The following is an 18,818-nucleotide window of genomic DNA, read 5'->3' as shown; positions in this document are numbered from 1 at the left end:
CTAGAAGTAAAATGGGTTTTGTGAAATTCATGTTGAATTTAATAATATTCTCTTATCTGTGGTTTAATTTTGTAAGGAGTGTTGTGCTTGAACTTGTTTTACAACCATCATGACAACCAGTCAGAATCTGGAGTGAACAGCCAATAACAGCAAACCAGTCATGCCAGTCGTGTCAAAATTCACACACTTGGGTGAAAAGCGTAAAGATCTGTGTGCAGGTAAACACACAGCATCTGTTTTTGATCAGTTTTTGTCTGAAGCAGAGCTCTGACTGGTCAGTTGACACTAATTCACAGTAGGTCACGTCTAACCACAAAAAGAAAGCCTTTTCTTTCACTCTGCCGATCTCTTTCTCTGAAAAACAGACATACAGACATTCTCACACACATACTGCGCTCAAATCTCTCACACTTTTATGGGCCGCTTCATCAGTGGTCTCCTGGCTGCATGCTGTCGATCAGAGAGTCTGGTTAGCTGGTGAAAGCAGCAGGTGGAGTTCAGGGTGTTTTTTTTTTTTTTTACTATCGCACATGTTTTGGGTTTATACACATTTGTGTTGGACGATATGAGGTCATATCTATCAGATTTGGCCTGTAAATTAAGAAATAATACTGCACTATAAAGGCAAAGCACACACTAAGCCAAAAATGAAACAAATAGCAGGAATGGACTGGCCATAGGAAGCACCAAAACCTTTCTGCAAGATTTTTGAGTTGCTCAGAACCTTGAAAATATAAACTTAATTACATGTTTGAAATAGGATGTGCATATTTTCCACTGCAAAGTATGACCTGCAAACTTTGCTCACTGTACACTGATACAGTATGTGTACCAAACAAATAAGTATTTCTTGCCTGTTGCATTACTTTATTTTTTGTTTTTTATTTTTATGTATTTTTTATTAAAATTATGAATTGTAGAGACAGGGACAGAGAAAGCCTGGGTGAGAGAAAATATATATTTAAACAACTTTGCACTTCAACTCTTAAATAAGCTCTTGAGATATAACAAAGCTTGAAGGTCTTGAATGCAAGCTGAAAAAAATATTTTTACTTTTATTAAGTGGTGGTGAGAATTAGATGAAAAAAAAAAAATAGAGAGAAAAGTGTATAAAAAAGAAATCATTTTACATATTTTTTATCCAGGCTTGATAAATGAGATGGCCAAAAAAAGGATTGAACATAATTTGCACAAACTAATTTTACCTGTTAAACTTTTTAGCACCGCCTATCTCAGAGGCATCCACAACACCAAAGTTACAAAAACCAACAACCACTACAACAACGACCATTCAGCAGAGAGGTCAGGTGACTACAGTTACCACTGCAGGGACCAGGGCTGCTAACAAGACACCCAAATCACCAGCTGCACTTCCCCAAACCACTACGCCACCATCGTTGGAGTCCTTCCCTCCACCTGAGCGGTTCTGTGAAAGCGTAGAACTTAGAGACATCCTGTGGCCACAGACCCAGCGGGGTATGCTGGTGGAACGGCCCTGCCCCAAAGGAACTCGAGGTGGGTGCATGTACCTGTTGAAATGTGACACTTTGCAGTTTTCCACTCAGAGCTCTTTGGTATGCTATCAGTCACTATATTATGTTGATGTGCATTGTGCATTTGGCATCTAAGGTAATTCTCGTAGGATTGACTTAATCACCATCTGAATAAAGCAATAAAGAGAGGCTATGTGTTACAGTGATTTTGCCATGGTTAAGCTTTGTTGTTAATGAATCAGTTATTTCTTGATAATAGTAATCACAATAAATAATTATTCTGCCACGTAATATAGTTCATTAGCCGAACTGTTGGATGTTTATGGTTTTCCAAGCAACATAAAGATCAAAGATCATTCTATACTTTTTCAGTCTTTTTTTATATTTAACCCTTGTGCAACCTTCAGGACATTTTTGTCTTTTTCATTTATGTTTTTTCGATCATTTTGGCTGTGTTAATACCAACGGCATAAATTTTGCCAAAGGTGTGTATTTTTAGTTACACTCAGGATCTTAAGGACAAAAATTTCCCCACTGAAACCCATTAAAATTGCAGTATTTGAGCCCAGTGCCATTAAAGCATAAAATCATGAAATCTATGATATTATGCTTTCATTCCGGAGACCTGGCTTCAAAATTTACATTTTTTATATTTTCCACCAGATTGGGCCCTTTTTCTCATGTTTAGCCTATGGAGCAAATACATGCTTTTTCCCTATTTTTTGTTTGCTGTATTATAGAGCACTGCAGGCCAACTGAATAAATGGTGCAGCTAAAATTGTGTGGGTGTGTTGGTATGGATGTCAGAGTGTGTTTTGTACATGTGTATTGAGAAATGTGTGTGTGTGTGTGTAAAAAACAACAGTGGCATTATGTAAACAAACTGGCATTTAAAGGGTTAAAATCCTGAAAATTAATGAATATTTGGTAGTTATGATAATATATATTTTTATGGCGTTTTTTGATGCAGACATTTTTGTCATCTAAGGTACTGAGTGTGTATTTTTATTTTATTTTATTTTTTTATCTGACACTGCACAAAAAATTATAATGCATCAAAATCAATGTTGTTTCTAATCATTGACATATCTCAGACTGTGATAAAATAATAATAATAATAATAATAATAATAATAATAATAATAATAATAATAATAATAATAATAAATCCCCTTAGCATTTAGTATATGGAAAATATTTTTTTTTTATTTGTTTTATTATTTATTTTTTTTTATAAAAAAACAACAGTGGCATTATATAAACAAACTGGCATTTAAAGGGTTAAAATCCTGAAAATGAATGAATATTTGGTAGTTATGATCAGGACTGATGTTGCTTATTGAAAGTGGAAAATAATATTAATATATAATATTATTATGGCAGTTCTTTGAAACAGACGTTTTTATCCTCTAAGTAACTTTTTTTTTTAATTGACACACAAGGGTTAACAACTTGATACTCAAACTTGCACATTAATATAGAATTCAACTGATGTGCAGCCTCAGGTGTATGCATATTAGTTATTTTACAATTACTTTGTACGTGGCTGATCCAATCATAGTTATGGTGTGTGGAACTTACACAAGGCGAATAATATTTTAGAAAATCTACTACTGCTATTGCAGCTAAAAATAATAATGTCTGCTTTTGAACAGGCACTGCCTCCTACCTATGTGTTCTCTCCACTGGAACCTGGAACCCAAAAGGCCCAGATCTGAGCAACTGCACATCCCACTGGGTGAATCAAGTCGCTCAAAAGGTTTGTAGTTCTAGACCGTTTCTGTCCTTGCAGAATGTGCAGCAAAAATGAACATGCTGTCATAAAAGTAAAATACTCTCCTGTGCCATATTGTAGAGCCCATTCTTTCTGTTATCACTGGTTAAGATGAAGACACATAGCCATCAAACATCCAGTAGGGATCCAAAGGACTGTTCCAATGCTCTTTTGAATGTGTGCTTTTGTGTTAATATGAGATGTTTTCCGGTACCGGTACATAGAATGGATTGTTCACAATGGGGTACCATACTTCCAACACCCACAGAAGTGAACAAAAGTAGTAGAAATGTCTCAGCTATTGAGCCCACAAAGTGCACTTCGAAAGTGTTACCAGTTTCTAATGATAGCTGTAATTGCTCGGAAGGGCTGTTGCTGACTCAGCGTGATGATGTCATAATGGGAGTCAGGAGTCTCGTAGATACAAAATGATATTTTTCGAAGCCATGCTGTGAGGTTAATTTGTGTAATCTCCAGATCCGGAGTGGGGAAAACGCAGCCAACCTGGCGAATGAGCTGGCCAAACACACCAAAGGAGCAATCTTTGCTGGTGACATTAGCTCCACCATGAGACTCATGGAGCAGCTTGTGGATATTTTAGACGCTCAGTTACAGGAACTGCGACCCAGCGAGAAAGACTCCACTGGCCGCAGCTTCAATAAGGTATTAACAGATGTTTTCTCTTAACATAATTTTTTAATAAGCCAGCAGCATGCCTAGGACTCTTTCAGAGGCAGTTTCCTTAAAGGATAGAACTTCATAAAGACTATTTAACAGCATTAACCTTTATTGTGTTACACCCCATTGTGCGTTTAGGCAGTGGAAAATAGAATAAATGCACTGATGCTGAAGTGAATGACAGGGTGCTTCACAATTTGCATACTATCTCAGCTAAATAGTTTGCAAGATTAGAATTAGTGTCCCAAATCATACTACATTGAGAGTGCCAAAAGTGTCCAGACTTTAGTTCTGAAACCTAGTGAGCTGCCTCACTGTTTACTGCCTGCATAGGCCGCTACCTTCTTAGTAAGGATCCTAACCATCAGGGAACCTCATAAGTGACTGTACACACTGGTAGCAACCCCACTCAACGCAAATTGTGCTCTGCACAGGAGACTCGACTTGCAATTGATTTTAATACAGTATGATGTTAGCATGTTGCTAAGCTAATACTGTGCTCTGAGTAGTATTAAGTATTAGTCTATTTACTAAGCATGATACTCGCCCCAAATTCTTGTAATAATTCTCTAAACCCCATGCACAATGAAAAATAGGAAGTTTGTGACAGTTCTTAGTTGAAGAAAAGTGGCAAAGAAACAATACTGAATCTGCCACAGAATTTTTTTACATACAAAATAATTTGAAAAAGTTAAGTAATAATGAGATTAAGTTAATGAATTTAGCTAGATGCTTATGCTTACATGCTAACGCAAACAGTACATAACAAGTTGGTCTTTGATTTTAGGGTGCAATTGAATGACATTGTAGTTTGTCCTGATACTAACACACTGTCTTGAACTTAAAAGTGTGCACTTTCCAGTTAACAGATGATTTGGCACATAGCCACTGTGACTTTCTGAAAATAGGACACTCGGAAATGAATAAAGCAAGTCATTGTTTAATTGTTCACAACTCACATTCTTGACTATATATATAAAATATTTTCAATACATTAAAAAGGTATGTATGGGGCTGCTTTATGCACTTTACAGCATTTGAACCAAATTTCTGTCACAATCTGCTGTTATGTAATATTTAATTCAACAATTTGCATTATTTGGGGCATACATTCATCGAAACTGAGCTTTGAAGATATATGGCTCTATTTAGCATGCTCTGAGGCTACTGAACCTATATGTAATTGAATTGACTTAGTGGGATTTAACATTAGTTGTTAAGCCACGGTGCCTGGAGGGCATAACCAGAGTTGTTTAAAGCAACATTAATTGTTTAATACAGAGACAGAAACCTCTTTCACAGCTATTTTAAATGCGATTGGTGCATGAGTTTTCCTGTGTTTCAAGAAGTGGGTGGAGCCGAGCACATATCTGTGAACTCAAGTGGTTGGAGCAAAGACTGTACTCTCTAAGGAAACATATTTCCTATGGAATTAGCATAAAAAATCTTTCAAAATTAGTTACTAGCAGTCCCAGCTTCACAGGGGGGCCTAGGTAGGGCTCACCCACCTATTCATGAGCTTGGTCCACTTTGACAACCACACCCACCCCTTTAACTGTTCGGTCCACACGGAGGGTCCTATGGCCCACCTTACATCTTAGAGATGTAGCAGGGCCTGGTTACTAGGCATTGCTTTTTTCTCCAAATGATTTTCAGAATTATAGCCCAAGGCAGGGAGAGAGGGCACACTTGCCTAATTGCAAAGAGGTCGGACTCCCAGTTCACTAGCAAGAGTGCCATTTGTTTCTCATGGGAGACACACGTGGGACTCAGCCAAAGTGATTAAAGTAGGGCATGTTCCTGGATCAACATACACTGGTGTTCCTTAAACAACATTACTATCAACCATCTACTGAATTTATCAACTGATATCCCTTAATCTCCAACCCTTAATCCTGCCCTTGTACAACCCACACCTTAACTGATCCCTGATCCTAACCTTAACCCTGAATCCTAGCCCCAAACCTTCAACCCTAAATCTTGTACCTTGTCCCTTCATCTGACCTGCATCCTAACATTTTGCCCTAATTTCCTACCCTAAATCCTATCCTTAACCACTATTCCTAAACCCAATCTTAACCTCAACCTTAAAATCCTAACCCACACTCTCACTCCTGACCTTAAACCCCAACTTCCAACCCTATATCCTTATCCCTAGTCAACCATTTCGCCTGGTCCAAACTGGCAACCTTACTCTAGATCTTTTAAAGGAAAAGCCAGTGCTGCCACGGTTCAGAAAACGAAACCTACCCCAAACCCTTACTCTGCCCTACCTCTAAAATTAAAGGTCATTGATTGGTTGATATGAATGTTATTCCAGGAAATACCTTCTTGTAACACTAAGCGTGGACGTAAACAATATGCATACTAGATAAATTAAGTGCTTTTGCTTATGGTATTGCATATGCTTAATTTGCAAATTTCAGATGATAAATGAGTTACTCATGCTATTTTATGCTAAATATCACCTGTGGGTTAAGACACCTTCAGATTAAATTGTTGTTCTCAATGCTCTGTACACCCTAACATTCATCTTCTAACATGAAATCATTGTAGCAGGCACAACTGCTATACTGTGTTGCTTAAGTGCTTGTGGATTGGAGAATTCATTGGTATACCATCAACCTTTCTAACTGTGTTTCTTTGGTCTGTTTTTGTTCTTGTGTGTGTCCTCTCTCAAATCAAAAAGCTTCAAAAGCGAGAAAGGACGTGCAGGGCATATATGAAGGTATATCTGTGCTATGCTACTATGTCACTGTCTCTTCACTCGTCTTTTTTTTTACTGTCTCTTCTTCTTTTTCTGCCATCGTTCCTCAGCATGGTCCTGTGTCTGTCCATTCTCACTGTTGCCACAACATTTCACTCTGCCAGTGTCCTCAATGCCTGAAGTTCAATATTTAAGTAGATCAGAAATTATGTGGCTGCCATTTTTATTCCCAGTTCTTACATTTTTGCGTGTTCTTTGATGGTCTATTTCTTTCTTTTTCAGTTTCTTTAATGTTAAAATCCTGATTTCTGTTGACTTGTTTTTTATTTGCAGGTTGGCGGTGCATGCATTGTTGTTTTTGTGCTCTGATCTGATTGGTTCTAAAGGGTTGATGTCAATTTGTGGTCCTTGAAATCAATTTGATTGCTGCATTGGTTTTTGCCAACGCATCTTGAGTTGCTAAAAGATCGTAGACGTACAAAAGTCTGTTGGTACTTTTGTGTATGTGCACAGTAGTTCTGGCTGAGAATTACAGACTGTTAGTTGTATGAGAGTGTTACTGTATGAGGTGAAATATTCTTTGTATAATTAAATTATGCAAACCTCTCATGTGAGAATGCTGCTTTATTGAGATATATCCCATTCTGTCCAGTCTAGAATTATGTTCGGTATATCCAGCATCAAACTGATATCAGAAAGAGAATTACTTAAAGGTTTCAGTTATTATAAAATTAATTAAATTATGTCAGAATAATAGTGACCCAAAATGACATCATTTAAAGTCGACATGAAATCTAAATTGTCTCTGTTAACTTTCTTAATGCACGTTTCTGGTCTTTTTGTGTATAATTCATCAATGCATGTTATTCCAAAAAAAGAAAGATAAAACAAGACAATACATAATATCTTGATCCACCTCTCAAATGACTTTCCTTTTCAGCTGATTTCACAAAGGCCACATAGGCTATTGGTTGATAACCCATAAGCCAAATAGCTATTTTAGCATGGTTTTAGGCTTGTTGATAATGCAGCCTTTCTAAAATCCTATAGATTACTAATGCAGTGTTAATGAAGTTATTTAATGCTGATCAAAGTAATGCAATAAAGGTTAAGGGAATATTTGAAAACAAAGAATTACCATTGACATATGTCAGCCTCCACGTATTAGTCCAAAAGCCTCCTCAAAAGTGCATGCCGACAGTATCTCAGGATGCCAGTAGTCATACAAGTTTTTAGTCCCCCAGTCAACTGTAAACTCAAATTTAGGTCTGGTCCCATTCTGTTCACAACCCAATTAATTCCAGATGGATGAAATGGTGCATGTTTGAGGGACTGTAACAAGTTAAAAATAGTTAAACTCTTTAAAAAGTCTTGAGACAACTGAATTTTGTTCTATTCAACCATGCTTCGTCTAGCTTTTTGTCAAAGCATCCAGTATGAATGGTGGCCCCTTACTCTCCACAGAATTTCTCTTTGTTTTTTTTATTAAAGATTTTTTTTTTAATTCTTTGGTTAGCAGGTGGCCTTTTTCTTCTGTTCAGTTTTGTGCATTATATTATCAAGGCCTAGAGATATTACAATAAATGTTGTTTAAAATGTGTTTCCATATTAAAAACAGGATCATAATGGATGATATTTGAAAATAGTGGCCTGCTTCAATTCTGATGACACACAGCAATGATGTTTTTATCTTAAACAAATGGTTGTCTCTCTTTACCTCGAATGTGTCCGTTTATGTGCTTAAAGAGTGCATAGGAGCGCTTATGGAGCTTTATTTTTTAAATACTGCACTCTTGAGACAGACAGAGCATGTCAGGCTCATTTCTGCAACCTGTTTTTATATATGTCACCTGATAACGAACTGAAACCATGTGTGCATGTTTGCTTTTATTTGGGCACAGGAAGACAGCTGCTGATTAAGTCAGGGCTTTGACATTTGACCTCACTACAGTAGTTAGTGCTAACACAAGCGTCTCATTTGGGGTTTAGGCTATTGTGGATACAGTTGACAACCTCCTCAGACCGGAGGCACTGAAATCCTGGCGAGATATGAACACCACAGAGCAGACACACGCCGCAACCATGTTACTGGACACCCTGGAGGAAGGAGCCTTCGTCCTTGCTGACAATTTAATGGAACCAGCCATCGTAAAAGTACCAGCCAGTAATATAAGTGAGTGCAAGCGATACGCAAAACTAATAGAACTGACAAGTGTGTAAACGGTTTATTTAGTGTGTAGTGGCTGATCATTTTGAGTTTGCCAGTTTTAGCCATGAAATTAGAGTAATAGAATTGAATCACTGCTGAAAAATTAAAATAAAACAACAACACATAAAACCACTTTAAGTGGGTTTGCTGGGCTTAACTGTCTACCAGGCTGGTTTCCACTGCTCAGGCTAGTCTAGTTAGCTGGTTTTTAGAGGGGTTTTGGGCACATGTCAGTTGGATAGGCTGGGAGATCAGCTGGCCAAAAAGCCAAATCAGCTGGACACCAGCTTGGCCAGGCTGGGTAACCAGGAAGAACTGCTGAAAACCAATTTGGCCAGGCTGGGAGACCAGCTGAATCAACTTAAGCCATCTTAAACCAGCCTAAGCTGGTTTTCTGGATTTAGCTGTCCCCCAGACTGCCCCCCAACTCTTCATGCTAGTCTGGTTCATGGTTTTAGAGGGGTTTAAGGAGTTTGTCAACTTGGTCATGCTGGGAGACCAGGTAGACCTGCTGAAAACCAGCTTAGCCAGGTTGGGAAACCAGTTAAACCGGCAAATAATCTTAGGCTGGTCTTTTCAGCAGGGACATACAAGCATATGAATCTCGGTTTAATAGATTTTGTTTTTTCTCTGTTTCCACTTGATGAAAATAACATTATAAAACATGTGATTTCTCTCTGCAGTTTTGGATGTTTACGTGCTGAGCACAGATGGGCAGGTTCAAGATTTCAGGTTTCCCCAGAGTGGCAGGGGTGGTATTTCTATCCAGTTGTCTTCCAATACTGTCAAGCTCAACAGTCGTAATGGTATGCTTCAACCCACGCACAAATACGCACACATGCAATCATTGTACTGTCAAAGTATTGAGTCTATTGAGAATGAGAACATATAAGATCCAATTGCTCCTGTCACTATGGAGATAGCAATGCTCTCATGGTCAGAGAAAGATCTAAACATAAATTTGAACATACTGCTCAACATATGTTGTTTTCGGCAAAATTAACCAACCTGCTGCTGGGTCACTTTCAGAAATGTTATCAATATTCTACTTACTGAAGTTGGAAACTTGGAAACACTGAAGTTTGCTCAGTAGGGGGTCATTTAGACATTTGATAATTGGATTGTCATGTTTGATATTTTTTAAATATCTGCATAGGTGAACAATACAAAGACATATATCATATAGTCATAAATTACACCAAATTCTACCCTGATGTATAAATATTTTACAATTAAAAAAATACGCCATTATTTCTTATTACATTATGGCAATGAAAATGAGATTTTTTTTCTTTCTTTTTTCTTTTTGGGTGAAATATAAAAAAACTGAACATTTATTAAAAGCCTTAGTCACAATTCACTTTCATTGTATGGAAAAAGATGCAATGAATGTAAATGGAGTCTGAGGCTAACATTTCCTTGTGTGTTCCATGGAAAAAAGAAAGCAAATCTCTTTAACAGTTTTTGTGAGATTCAACCACACAGTAATATACTTTCATGTGAAATTAAGTGTGCTGTTTCCGCTATGCAGGTGTTGCCAAGTTGGTTTTTGCCCTTTACAAGAACCTGGGGCAGTTTCTAAGCACGGAGAACGCAACAATCAAGCTCAGCCATGAGGCAAACGGACGCAATTTCACAGTGGCTGTGAATTCTGATGTCATCGCAGCCTCGATAAACAAGGAGTCCAGTCGCGTATTTATATCAGAGCCTGTGATTTTCACCCTGGAGCACATTGACGTGAGTGCAAGCAATAAGCAAACAAAGAGATTATAAAAACAGCGGGATTGCAAAGCAAGACTACAAAGAAAGCGAAAATAAAAGCAGTCTCAATTCAAACACCCTACAAGGTCACACAGGGGTTTGTTTAAGCCATCGAACATGAAATTAACAAAGTCTGAACCAATGATTATTACCAGCCTAGACCAAATTCTTAATGAAAACTAATTCGTTTGTCGACATTAGGATGTAAATGATGCAATTTCCTTTTTTTGGAGTGGAAAATTAACTCCCAGATTAGCTTTACAATGTAGGATGAAATTACCAGAGGACCAATTATTGTCTCGCTCTCTCCTAAAGTGTCAGGAGCTCTCCCAGAGGAGACCCATTTTGATTTTTGCTCTCTATCAAAGTAATTGTGTGATTTCCACAGACATGCCTTCAAACCATTCTGCCCCCTGTTAGCACCTCATATAATCAATGGTCCCATGCTAGATTTCGCACTCATTTAACCTTATTAGATTCTTTAGTCGTTTATGTGCGAACACACACTGCGCATTTAAAGGAGTGTTTGATAAGGCCAGAGTATAATTTAAGAAATAATGAACGGCAACAGTCTGGCTCAAGTTTTGGTGAGTCAGAGTGAATTATGATGGCTTGTCTCATATGTTCATGTACAGTACAGTACAAAAGCCTGCCACAAGGACAGCTACCAATTTTCAATTAATTATTATCGGCTAACCCATCAACAATGTTTCTAGGGTTGAATGTTTTAAAGTGAGACAAACCAAATAATATCACAAATACATGAATTATGTCACTTCCTGAAGGATGATGGAGCTGGAGGATTAAGGAGCTATCTTTTGTTAAAGGAATATTACAACAGACTAACAGGATGGAAAGAGATATTGGGGAAACAGAAAAAAGCTATAAAATGACTAACAATAAGGGCAATATAAATGGAATATGTCTTCATAAATTGCCAGATTTTCATTTTAGAAGTTAATGTATAGCTCACGTAGACATGGCAAAAAAAAAAAAAAAATAATAATTAAAATTCACACCTAATGTATGTTCACTTAATTGTGATATTGTGATAAAATAAAACTAACTTATATGATTTTCATCTTTAAAAAAATGTGAGTTTAATATTTGATCTAGTATGTTAAGATGGGCACATAAAAATGTACTTCATAACAGGAACGATCATTCTGTCTGCTCTCAATTTCAGATGCAGCATTACTATAACTCCAACTGCTCTTTCTGGAACTACTCGGAGAGAACCATGATGGGATACTGGTCCACTCAGGGCTGCAAACTCATACACGCTAATAAAAGTCACACTACCTGCTCCTGTAGTCATCTCACCAACTTTGCGGTGCTCATGGCTCATCGAGAGCTGCTGGTAGGATATGAACTTTATAAATATTTAAGCTTTTGTCTGAGTGTTACTGTGAAACCAGCTGTGATAATAGACACTGCCAATGCTCATCTTTAAGTCAGCTGCTGTGAACTGATAATTCACTGGATTGCAGATGGATGCAAACCGGCCCATTAAATAGACTATATTCTACACTTTTTTTGTATTTAGATTTTGCATTTAGATCTCCCCTGTAATCCACTTATAATGTTAGTCAAAGTTTCTTGCACACTTGTCATAATTTAGTCAATTACCATGTTCCACCCTCTCTCTGACCCTTATCAGAACCATAATTTACACAGATGCAAAAGCTTGGCCAACACACTGTAAGTGCATACATACCCTTCCTTGGTCCTGACAATCAAGAACTGTAGACCTCACTGGGTCAAATTGACCCGACATTATTAATTACAATTCAACATCCGAATTTACCAATTTTCCCCCAACAACTGACAATTAATCAGTAACCTACTTATTACTAATTTCCTAGTGCATATTTCAGTCATTTTATATATAGTAAGACAAATATATAATATATATATTTTTTTTTCAAATAAAAAAAAATTTGTCATATTTTTTTCTTATAAGAAACTTTAGTTTGCAATTCTTCTTCTTCTTCTTCTTCTTCTGTTTACACTACCGGTCAAAAGTTTTGAAACACTTGACCGAAATGTTTCCCATGATCTTAAAAATCTTTCGATCTGAAGATGTATGCTTAAATGTTTGAAATTAGTTTTGTAGACAAAAATATAATTGTGCCACCATATGAATTTATTTCATTATAAATATAATATTTAATAAAAAAAAAAAAAAGTTTTTGAAATTGATGACTTGGACCAAATAATAAAGAAAAGCCCAACATATAGATGGGAACTCCTTCAATACTGTTTAAAAAGCATCCCAGGGTGATACCTCAAGAAGTTGGTTGAGAAAATGTCATGAGTACATTTTTGCAAATTCTAGGCAAAGGGTGACTACCTTGAAGATGCTAAAATATAACACAGTTTTTATTTATTTTGGATTTAGTTTAGTCACAACATAATTCCCATAGTTCCATTTATGTTATTCCATAGTTTTAATGACTTTACTATTATTTTAAATGTGAAAAAAAATTATAATAAAGAATGAGTAAGTGTTTCAAAACTTTTGACCGGTAATGTCTCTACTACATCATTTCATTTGTCTCTAAACGCACTTTTCCCTTCCATGTTTAACAAATCCATTAGCACTTTATCTAATTTTTTATGGACTGTGGAATGAACAGTTCTAATGCAAAGGTGATGTCTGTAATGCATGAAACAGCATCTGTAGCTATTTAAATTTTGTCCTCTGTGTCTGATGCACTTTCTATTTCACTTTCTTCATCACCGTCATTCTCCAGCAAAATTTCCAGAACATCTTGGCTGGTGAAGTTTTTGCTCATTTTGTTAATTTTGTAGAGAACAGGCTTCTGTGCAAGCACTCTATGTACTGCCACTGTGAGAATGTTATGAAAACAGCTTTGAATTTCTGGCAATAACAAGTGATTTGTATCGTCTGGAAGAAAAAGGGTGTGTGAAAAAGTTTTGTGTGTGTGTGTGTGTGTGTGTGTGTGTGTGTGTGTGTGGTTGTGGGGGGTGGGGGTGAAATGTATGAAATGTGTTTGGAGAGGGGATGGTGTGAGGGGAGAGAGAGAGGGAGAGAAAGAGGGAGGTAATCAATGGAGCACAGCAGCAGAATGTATGTATTTGTGTGTATGTGAGTGTGTGTTTGGGGGGGGGGGGGAGGGAGTTGTAAATGCATATGTGTGGTGAGAGGGTGTGTGCATGCAATTATGAGTCTAAGTGTACTTATAAATAGCATTTGAACTTTACTACCGTTTTACAGCTTTCTTGCAAGTCTTTATATTAACCAGGTCAGGGAGGGACTACAAAGGGACTTTTTTATAACTTCCTTTTAAAAAAACATAAAATGAGTAATTTTTACATCATCAGGCTCAGATCACCTCCGTGGACGATGTCATGAAGTTTCAGGCTTAAAAAATGGTTTAGTAAATTGGTGTTCAAATCTGAAATGGGTCAAATTGACCTGGGAGGTCCTACAAGGGTTAATGTGCTATTGCATCACTATGGCGTTAGCAAATTCAGTACTCAAGGGGGCATTAGAGTTACCTTCAGATCTGTGCCATGAAACTGGATGTGCTATTATTCAGGTAGCTATAAACATGTTGACAGTTTAACTAACTTTAACCAGAGACTATTTAGAAGAGACGAGCCACTTCTGTTAAAATGAATGGGAGAAACTGGAATGCCCAATGGTCATTGGATGTACAAAGGAAGTCCCACCTTACAGGTCAAAAAGTCAATCACCTTTTAGATATAGACATCGCCTGTCAATCAACTTGATGCGCATTATTTATACACTAAATTTCGATTTTTAGAGTAATCTTAGGTATCATGTCACTTTATGATACCAGTGTTGTCAGATTTTACTGCTGATTTGAAATATGTTCTTTGATCGTAATCTTGACCAACCATTTTGGAGATTTCAGTCTTTGCCCATTCAAGTAGATAGGAGCTGCTCTTGTATGCTGCTTGTTTATATAGAAAAATAGCTGCCCGAGAGCGTTCTAAAGATGGCCGCCAGTAGACTGACTTGCTAGAAAGACTTTGCTTTACCTAACTTGATCAGCAAGATTCCCCTCAAACTGTTTGCCATGACGGTTGTTGAGCTGAAAGAGAAAAATGACTGTAAACAGGCTGTTTTTTCTACTGTACATTAAAACTTCTTTATGTAAATAACCTCTGCTATGATTGGCAAACTGTTCAATGAGTAACAAAATTCCTGCCAAGTTGGTGAATACTGAGTAGGCATTGATATGTCAAAAAAAAAAAAAAGGGTGCATATATGTCAATGAGTTCATGGTTTTGACATCATGAACATGACAATCCCGAATGACCCAATTAGTCTCCATTAAAGAGGGAGCTTTGCATTGTGAATGTTACAGTGTCCTATCTCTACCATGTAAACCTGAGTATTTATCTGAACCAACTTCTTTTGGTTGCATCTGTCAGTTGCATCATGCTGGGTAGCCCCACCCACTGCAAAATCTCATTGGTGCCAACCGATGCTCCATATAGCTGTATAGTAAACAACAAATGTCTTTTGATCGGCTGTGAATGAGCATCGCACAGCATTTTTGCTTTCAGTGTGGACAGACAAATTTCTTGTCATTGGAAATTTGTAGTGTTACACCCATGTAAGGACACAGTATCACAGTTTGCCCTCATAGTAGACGTCAAACTCTTTTTTTAAAAATCATGGAAAATCCTTTTTCTCTCTCTCTCTCTCTCTCTCTCTCTCTCTCTCTCTCTCTCTCAACTAGTAGACATTATCTGTATTTAAATTCCTTAACTCCCTCTGTCTGTATGTTTGTCAGGGTCCAGATAAAGTCCAGGAGCTGCTGTTGAGTGTCATCAGTCGTGTGGGTATTGTGGTGTCCCTCATCTGTCTGGCCATGAGCATCTTCACCTTCTGTTTCTTCCGTGGACTTCAGAGTGACAGGAACACTATCCACAAGAACCTGTGCATCAACCTCTTCATTGCAGAGCTCATCTTCCTCATTGGCATCGACATGACAGAGCCAAGGGTAACGTTACCATTGATGGATGTGATTTTTTTCAGTTGCGCTTGGTCTCATCAAAATGGCTTACCCCTACAGTCATGTCCAGACATCTTCCTCTTGATACCTAGCTGCATTTAGACTAAAGGTCAAACAATATACACTCACTGTGCACTTTATTAGGCACATTATGGTCCTATTAAAGTGCCCGACATGGACTTCTGCTGTTGTAGCACATCCACCTCAAGGTTCGACGTGTTGTGCATTCTGAGATGCTATTCCACTCACTACAATTTTACAGAGTGGTTATCTGAGTTACCGTAGCCTTTCTGTCAGCTTGAACAGTCTGGCCATTCTCTGTTGACCTTTCTCATCAACAAGGCGTTTCCATCCACAGAACTGCCACTCACTGGATGTTTTTTGTTTTTGGCACCATTCTAAGTAAACTCCAGTGACCTTTGTGCATGAAAATCCTAGGTGATCAGCAGTTACAGAAATAATCAAAACAGCCCTTCTGGCACCAACAACCATGCCACGGTCTAAATCACTGAGATCACATTTTTTTTTACCTATTCTGATGGATGATGTGAACATTAACTGAAGCTCCTCAGTATATGCGTGATTTTATGCATTGTACTGCTGCCACGCGATTGGCTGATTAGATAATTGCATGAATAAGTAGGTGTACAGGTGTTCCTAATAAACTGCTCAGTGAGTGTAGATTTTTCAGTGGTTGATACCGATATCTAGAGAGGAGGATGGCCAATCTTATAATATATACTGTATACACAGTGCCCCCCAAAAGTGTTTGGACAGTTAAAAATGTAGGAATTTCATTGCATCAATTGCCAGTTGTATTATTTGCAATATTTGCCACTTGATTTAAAATTTGTTATCTAATGCAATGAAATTAATACATTTTTAAGTGAAATTTAATGTAACACATTTATAATGAGACATGCAGAAAACAAAATTGTGGAAACAACAAATACAAAATAAATACAGATTTTACCCAACAATTACTCAACATTCACCAATAAACATTTCAAAATAGAAAATGTACATAATCAATATACAAGACTCAGTACATTCTGGAAAATTATCAATCAGGCATGATTATTGGCCGAAAAATGGCCTTTTTGATTCAGTGCCTGGCCGATTAATCACTAATTTGGACACATGATTTAGGTAAATCTATGATTTTTCCATCAAAATGAGTTTTTCAGGCTTACTGAATGCATATGTTCATCCCACAGGTAGCCTGCTCCATAATCGCAGGAATTCTGCATTACTTTTTCCTGGCGTCTTTTGCTTGGATGTGTTTGGAGGGGGTTCAACTCTATTTGATGCTTGTGGACGTCTTTGAGAGTGGATATTCACGTAGGAGGTATTTCTACATGATGGGATATCTCCTCCCTGCTGTGGTCGTGGGTGTGTCCGCCGCAGTCGACTACAGGAGCTACGGGACCAAAAAAGCGTAAGCGACTTTGAATGTTTTCTTTGATTTTTTTTTAAATGCAAAGCTGTCTGCGGGAGCAAAACACAAGCAAGCAGTTCCATAGGTACCACACACACACACACACACACACACACACACACACACACACAAAGTCTACAGAGGATGCCTTACAGTACAAAATGCGGTTTCCAGGCAGGGCTGCATGCGTTAGTGTCTTTTGTTCAAATAGCCTCTGGTGACCTGTTGTTTGTAAATGCTCTCAAACGGAGACGAGAGCCGCATGAGAAAGAGGCTTTTACGTAGATTAATGGTGGTGCTTCAGTCCTGCCTGGGCTCTTGGGTTCCTCTTTATAACACATAAACAGGTGGACGTGTCTTGGCCCTGCCTGCCGCATCACTGTTAATACTGAAAGCAGAGGCTTCCTGTCATTTACAAATGTATTTGGGTGATTCATCAATTAGGGGAACATTTCTGTCCCCTAGATTCATTTTAAAGACAAAACTCTTAAAAAAAGACATTCAAGTTAAAAAATAGATTAAAATATCTTGGCCGGTCATACTGTATGGAATGGCCCCCTATTTTTTTAAACAGCCAATTTGCTTTAGCTGGTCGGAGGTGGTATTAGAGGGAGGGACATTATTGTTCTAGAGTGCATTTGATTGGACAAAAATCTGTTTAGTGCAAGATGTCTTCAGTATTTTTCATCTGTTTTCCTGAAATTGAAAGACTATACATTTTAAAGTAAATGTGTATCTGTTTAAAGTGTCAATTTTTAGGAATACACTTGGTAGCATATTGATTTTTTTAATTGTCTCTTTAATAACTTATTACCTATTTTTGTAGGAGTGTTGAAATGCTACATTTGCCAGAATTCTCTATTTTAGGCTATGTCCACATTAATCCTGATACATTTGAAAACGAGGTTTTCATTTTCGAAATTCTCTCCATCCACACTGCCGTTTTCAAGAGTTTTCCAAAAGTTGCTCGTCCACACTAAAACGTATGAAAACGCTTAAATCCCCTTACAGGCTGTAATGCAGTTGTCCTCGTGTTTCATCACTGTACAGCAATTCCGAGTACATTTTGCGTCGCCTATGAAGGAATGCATTGTAAAAGTTGCACAAAGTAACATTTATCTTTAATAATGCTGTCAAAGTGAATAACAGGCACAATAACACTGCTACAATGTGGGCCGCCATCTTGATTGTTTTGGGTTGAATGGATCACATGACTGCCTCACATGACAACAAATACGTCATCGTTTTCAGATATCTCCGTCTTCCCCGTCCACATTACAACGCGAAGATGCCATTTTCAAATGTATCCACTTGGCAGAACGTTTTCGAAAATCTCAATTCCCTACCTGTCACTCACTCGACGTTGGTGTCGATGTAGTGACACTAGGGGTCACTCTCGGGAGCCCGAGACACCTCTGGTCTTTGATAAAAGGCCAATGAAAACTGGCGAGTGGTATTTGCATGCCACTCCCCCGAACATACGGGTATAAAAGGAGCTGGTATGCAACCACTCATTCAGATTTTCTCTTCGGAGCCGAACGGTCATGCTCATTGAGCTGAATACTACTGTTCATTCACCTCTGCTGGATCTGACGGCGCATTTCAGCGGCTTCTCCCTCCTCTGCACTGGTGCACTGCAGAGAATGCCCCTGGGCAGAAAAACTAGAGAGTATATTTTCTGAAAGAGCATTTTTCCCCTCTAAAAGAGTATATATTTCTCTAAAAGAGCGCACACACAGAACGT

At 37.8% G+C, this 18,818-nt stretch overlaps 1 protein-coding gene across 11 annotated transcripts in view; it reads left to right on the top strand.

Annotated features, from left to right (window-relative positions):
- The window catches only part of adgrl2a (adhesion G protein-coupled receptor L2a), a 180,722-nt gene that overhangs the window by 121,845 nt on the left and 40,059 nt on the right, over positions 1 to 18,818 (top strand). For all 11 annotated transcript variants that reach the window (XM_051673249.1, XM_051673247.1, XM_051673248.1 and 8 more), the window contains exons 6-15: positions 1,222 to 1,515; positions 3,148 to 3,251; positions 3,744 to 3,929; positions 6,634 to 6,672; positions 8,641 to 8,824; positions 9,544 to 9,666; positions 10,392 to 10,597; positions 11,808 to 11,981; positions 15,415 to 15,624; positions 16,854 to 17,074. In XM_051673249.1, coding sequence (XP_051529209.1) covers positions 1,222 to 1,515; positions 3,148 to 3,251; positions 3,744 to 3,929; positions 6,634 to 6,672; positions 8,641 to 8,824; positions 9,544 to 9,666; positions 10,392 to 10,597; positions 11,808 to 11,981; positions 15,415 to 15,624; positions 16,854 to 17,074 — 1,741 coding nt within the window. The remainder of the gene's footprint in view (positions 1 to 1,221; positions 1,516 to 3,147; positions 3,252 to 3,743; positions 3,930 to 6,633; positions 6,673 to 8,640; positions 8,825 to 9,543; positions 9,667 to 10,391; positions 10,598 to 11,807; positions 11,982 to 15,414; positions 15,625 to 16,853; positions 17,075 to 18,818) is intronic.

This window comes from Myxocyprinus asiaticus, chromosome 35, assembly GCF_019703515.2.
Source record: "Myxocyprinus asiaticus isolate MX2 ecotype Aquarium Trade chromosome 35, UBuf_Myxa_2, whole genome shotgun sequence".
In the NCBI taxonomy this organism is placed as follows: Eukaryota; Metazoa; Chordata; class Actinopteri; order Cypriniformes; family Catostomidae; genus Myxocyprinus; species Myxocyprinus asiaticus.
Note: the sequence above shows the minus strand (reverse complement) of the source record. Positions and strands in the feature narration are given on the sequence as shown.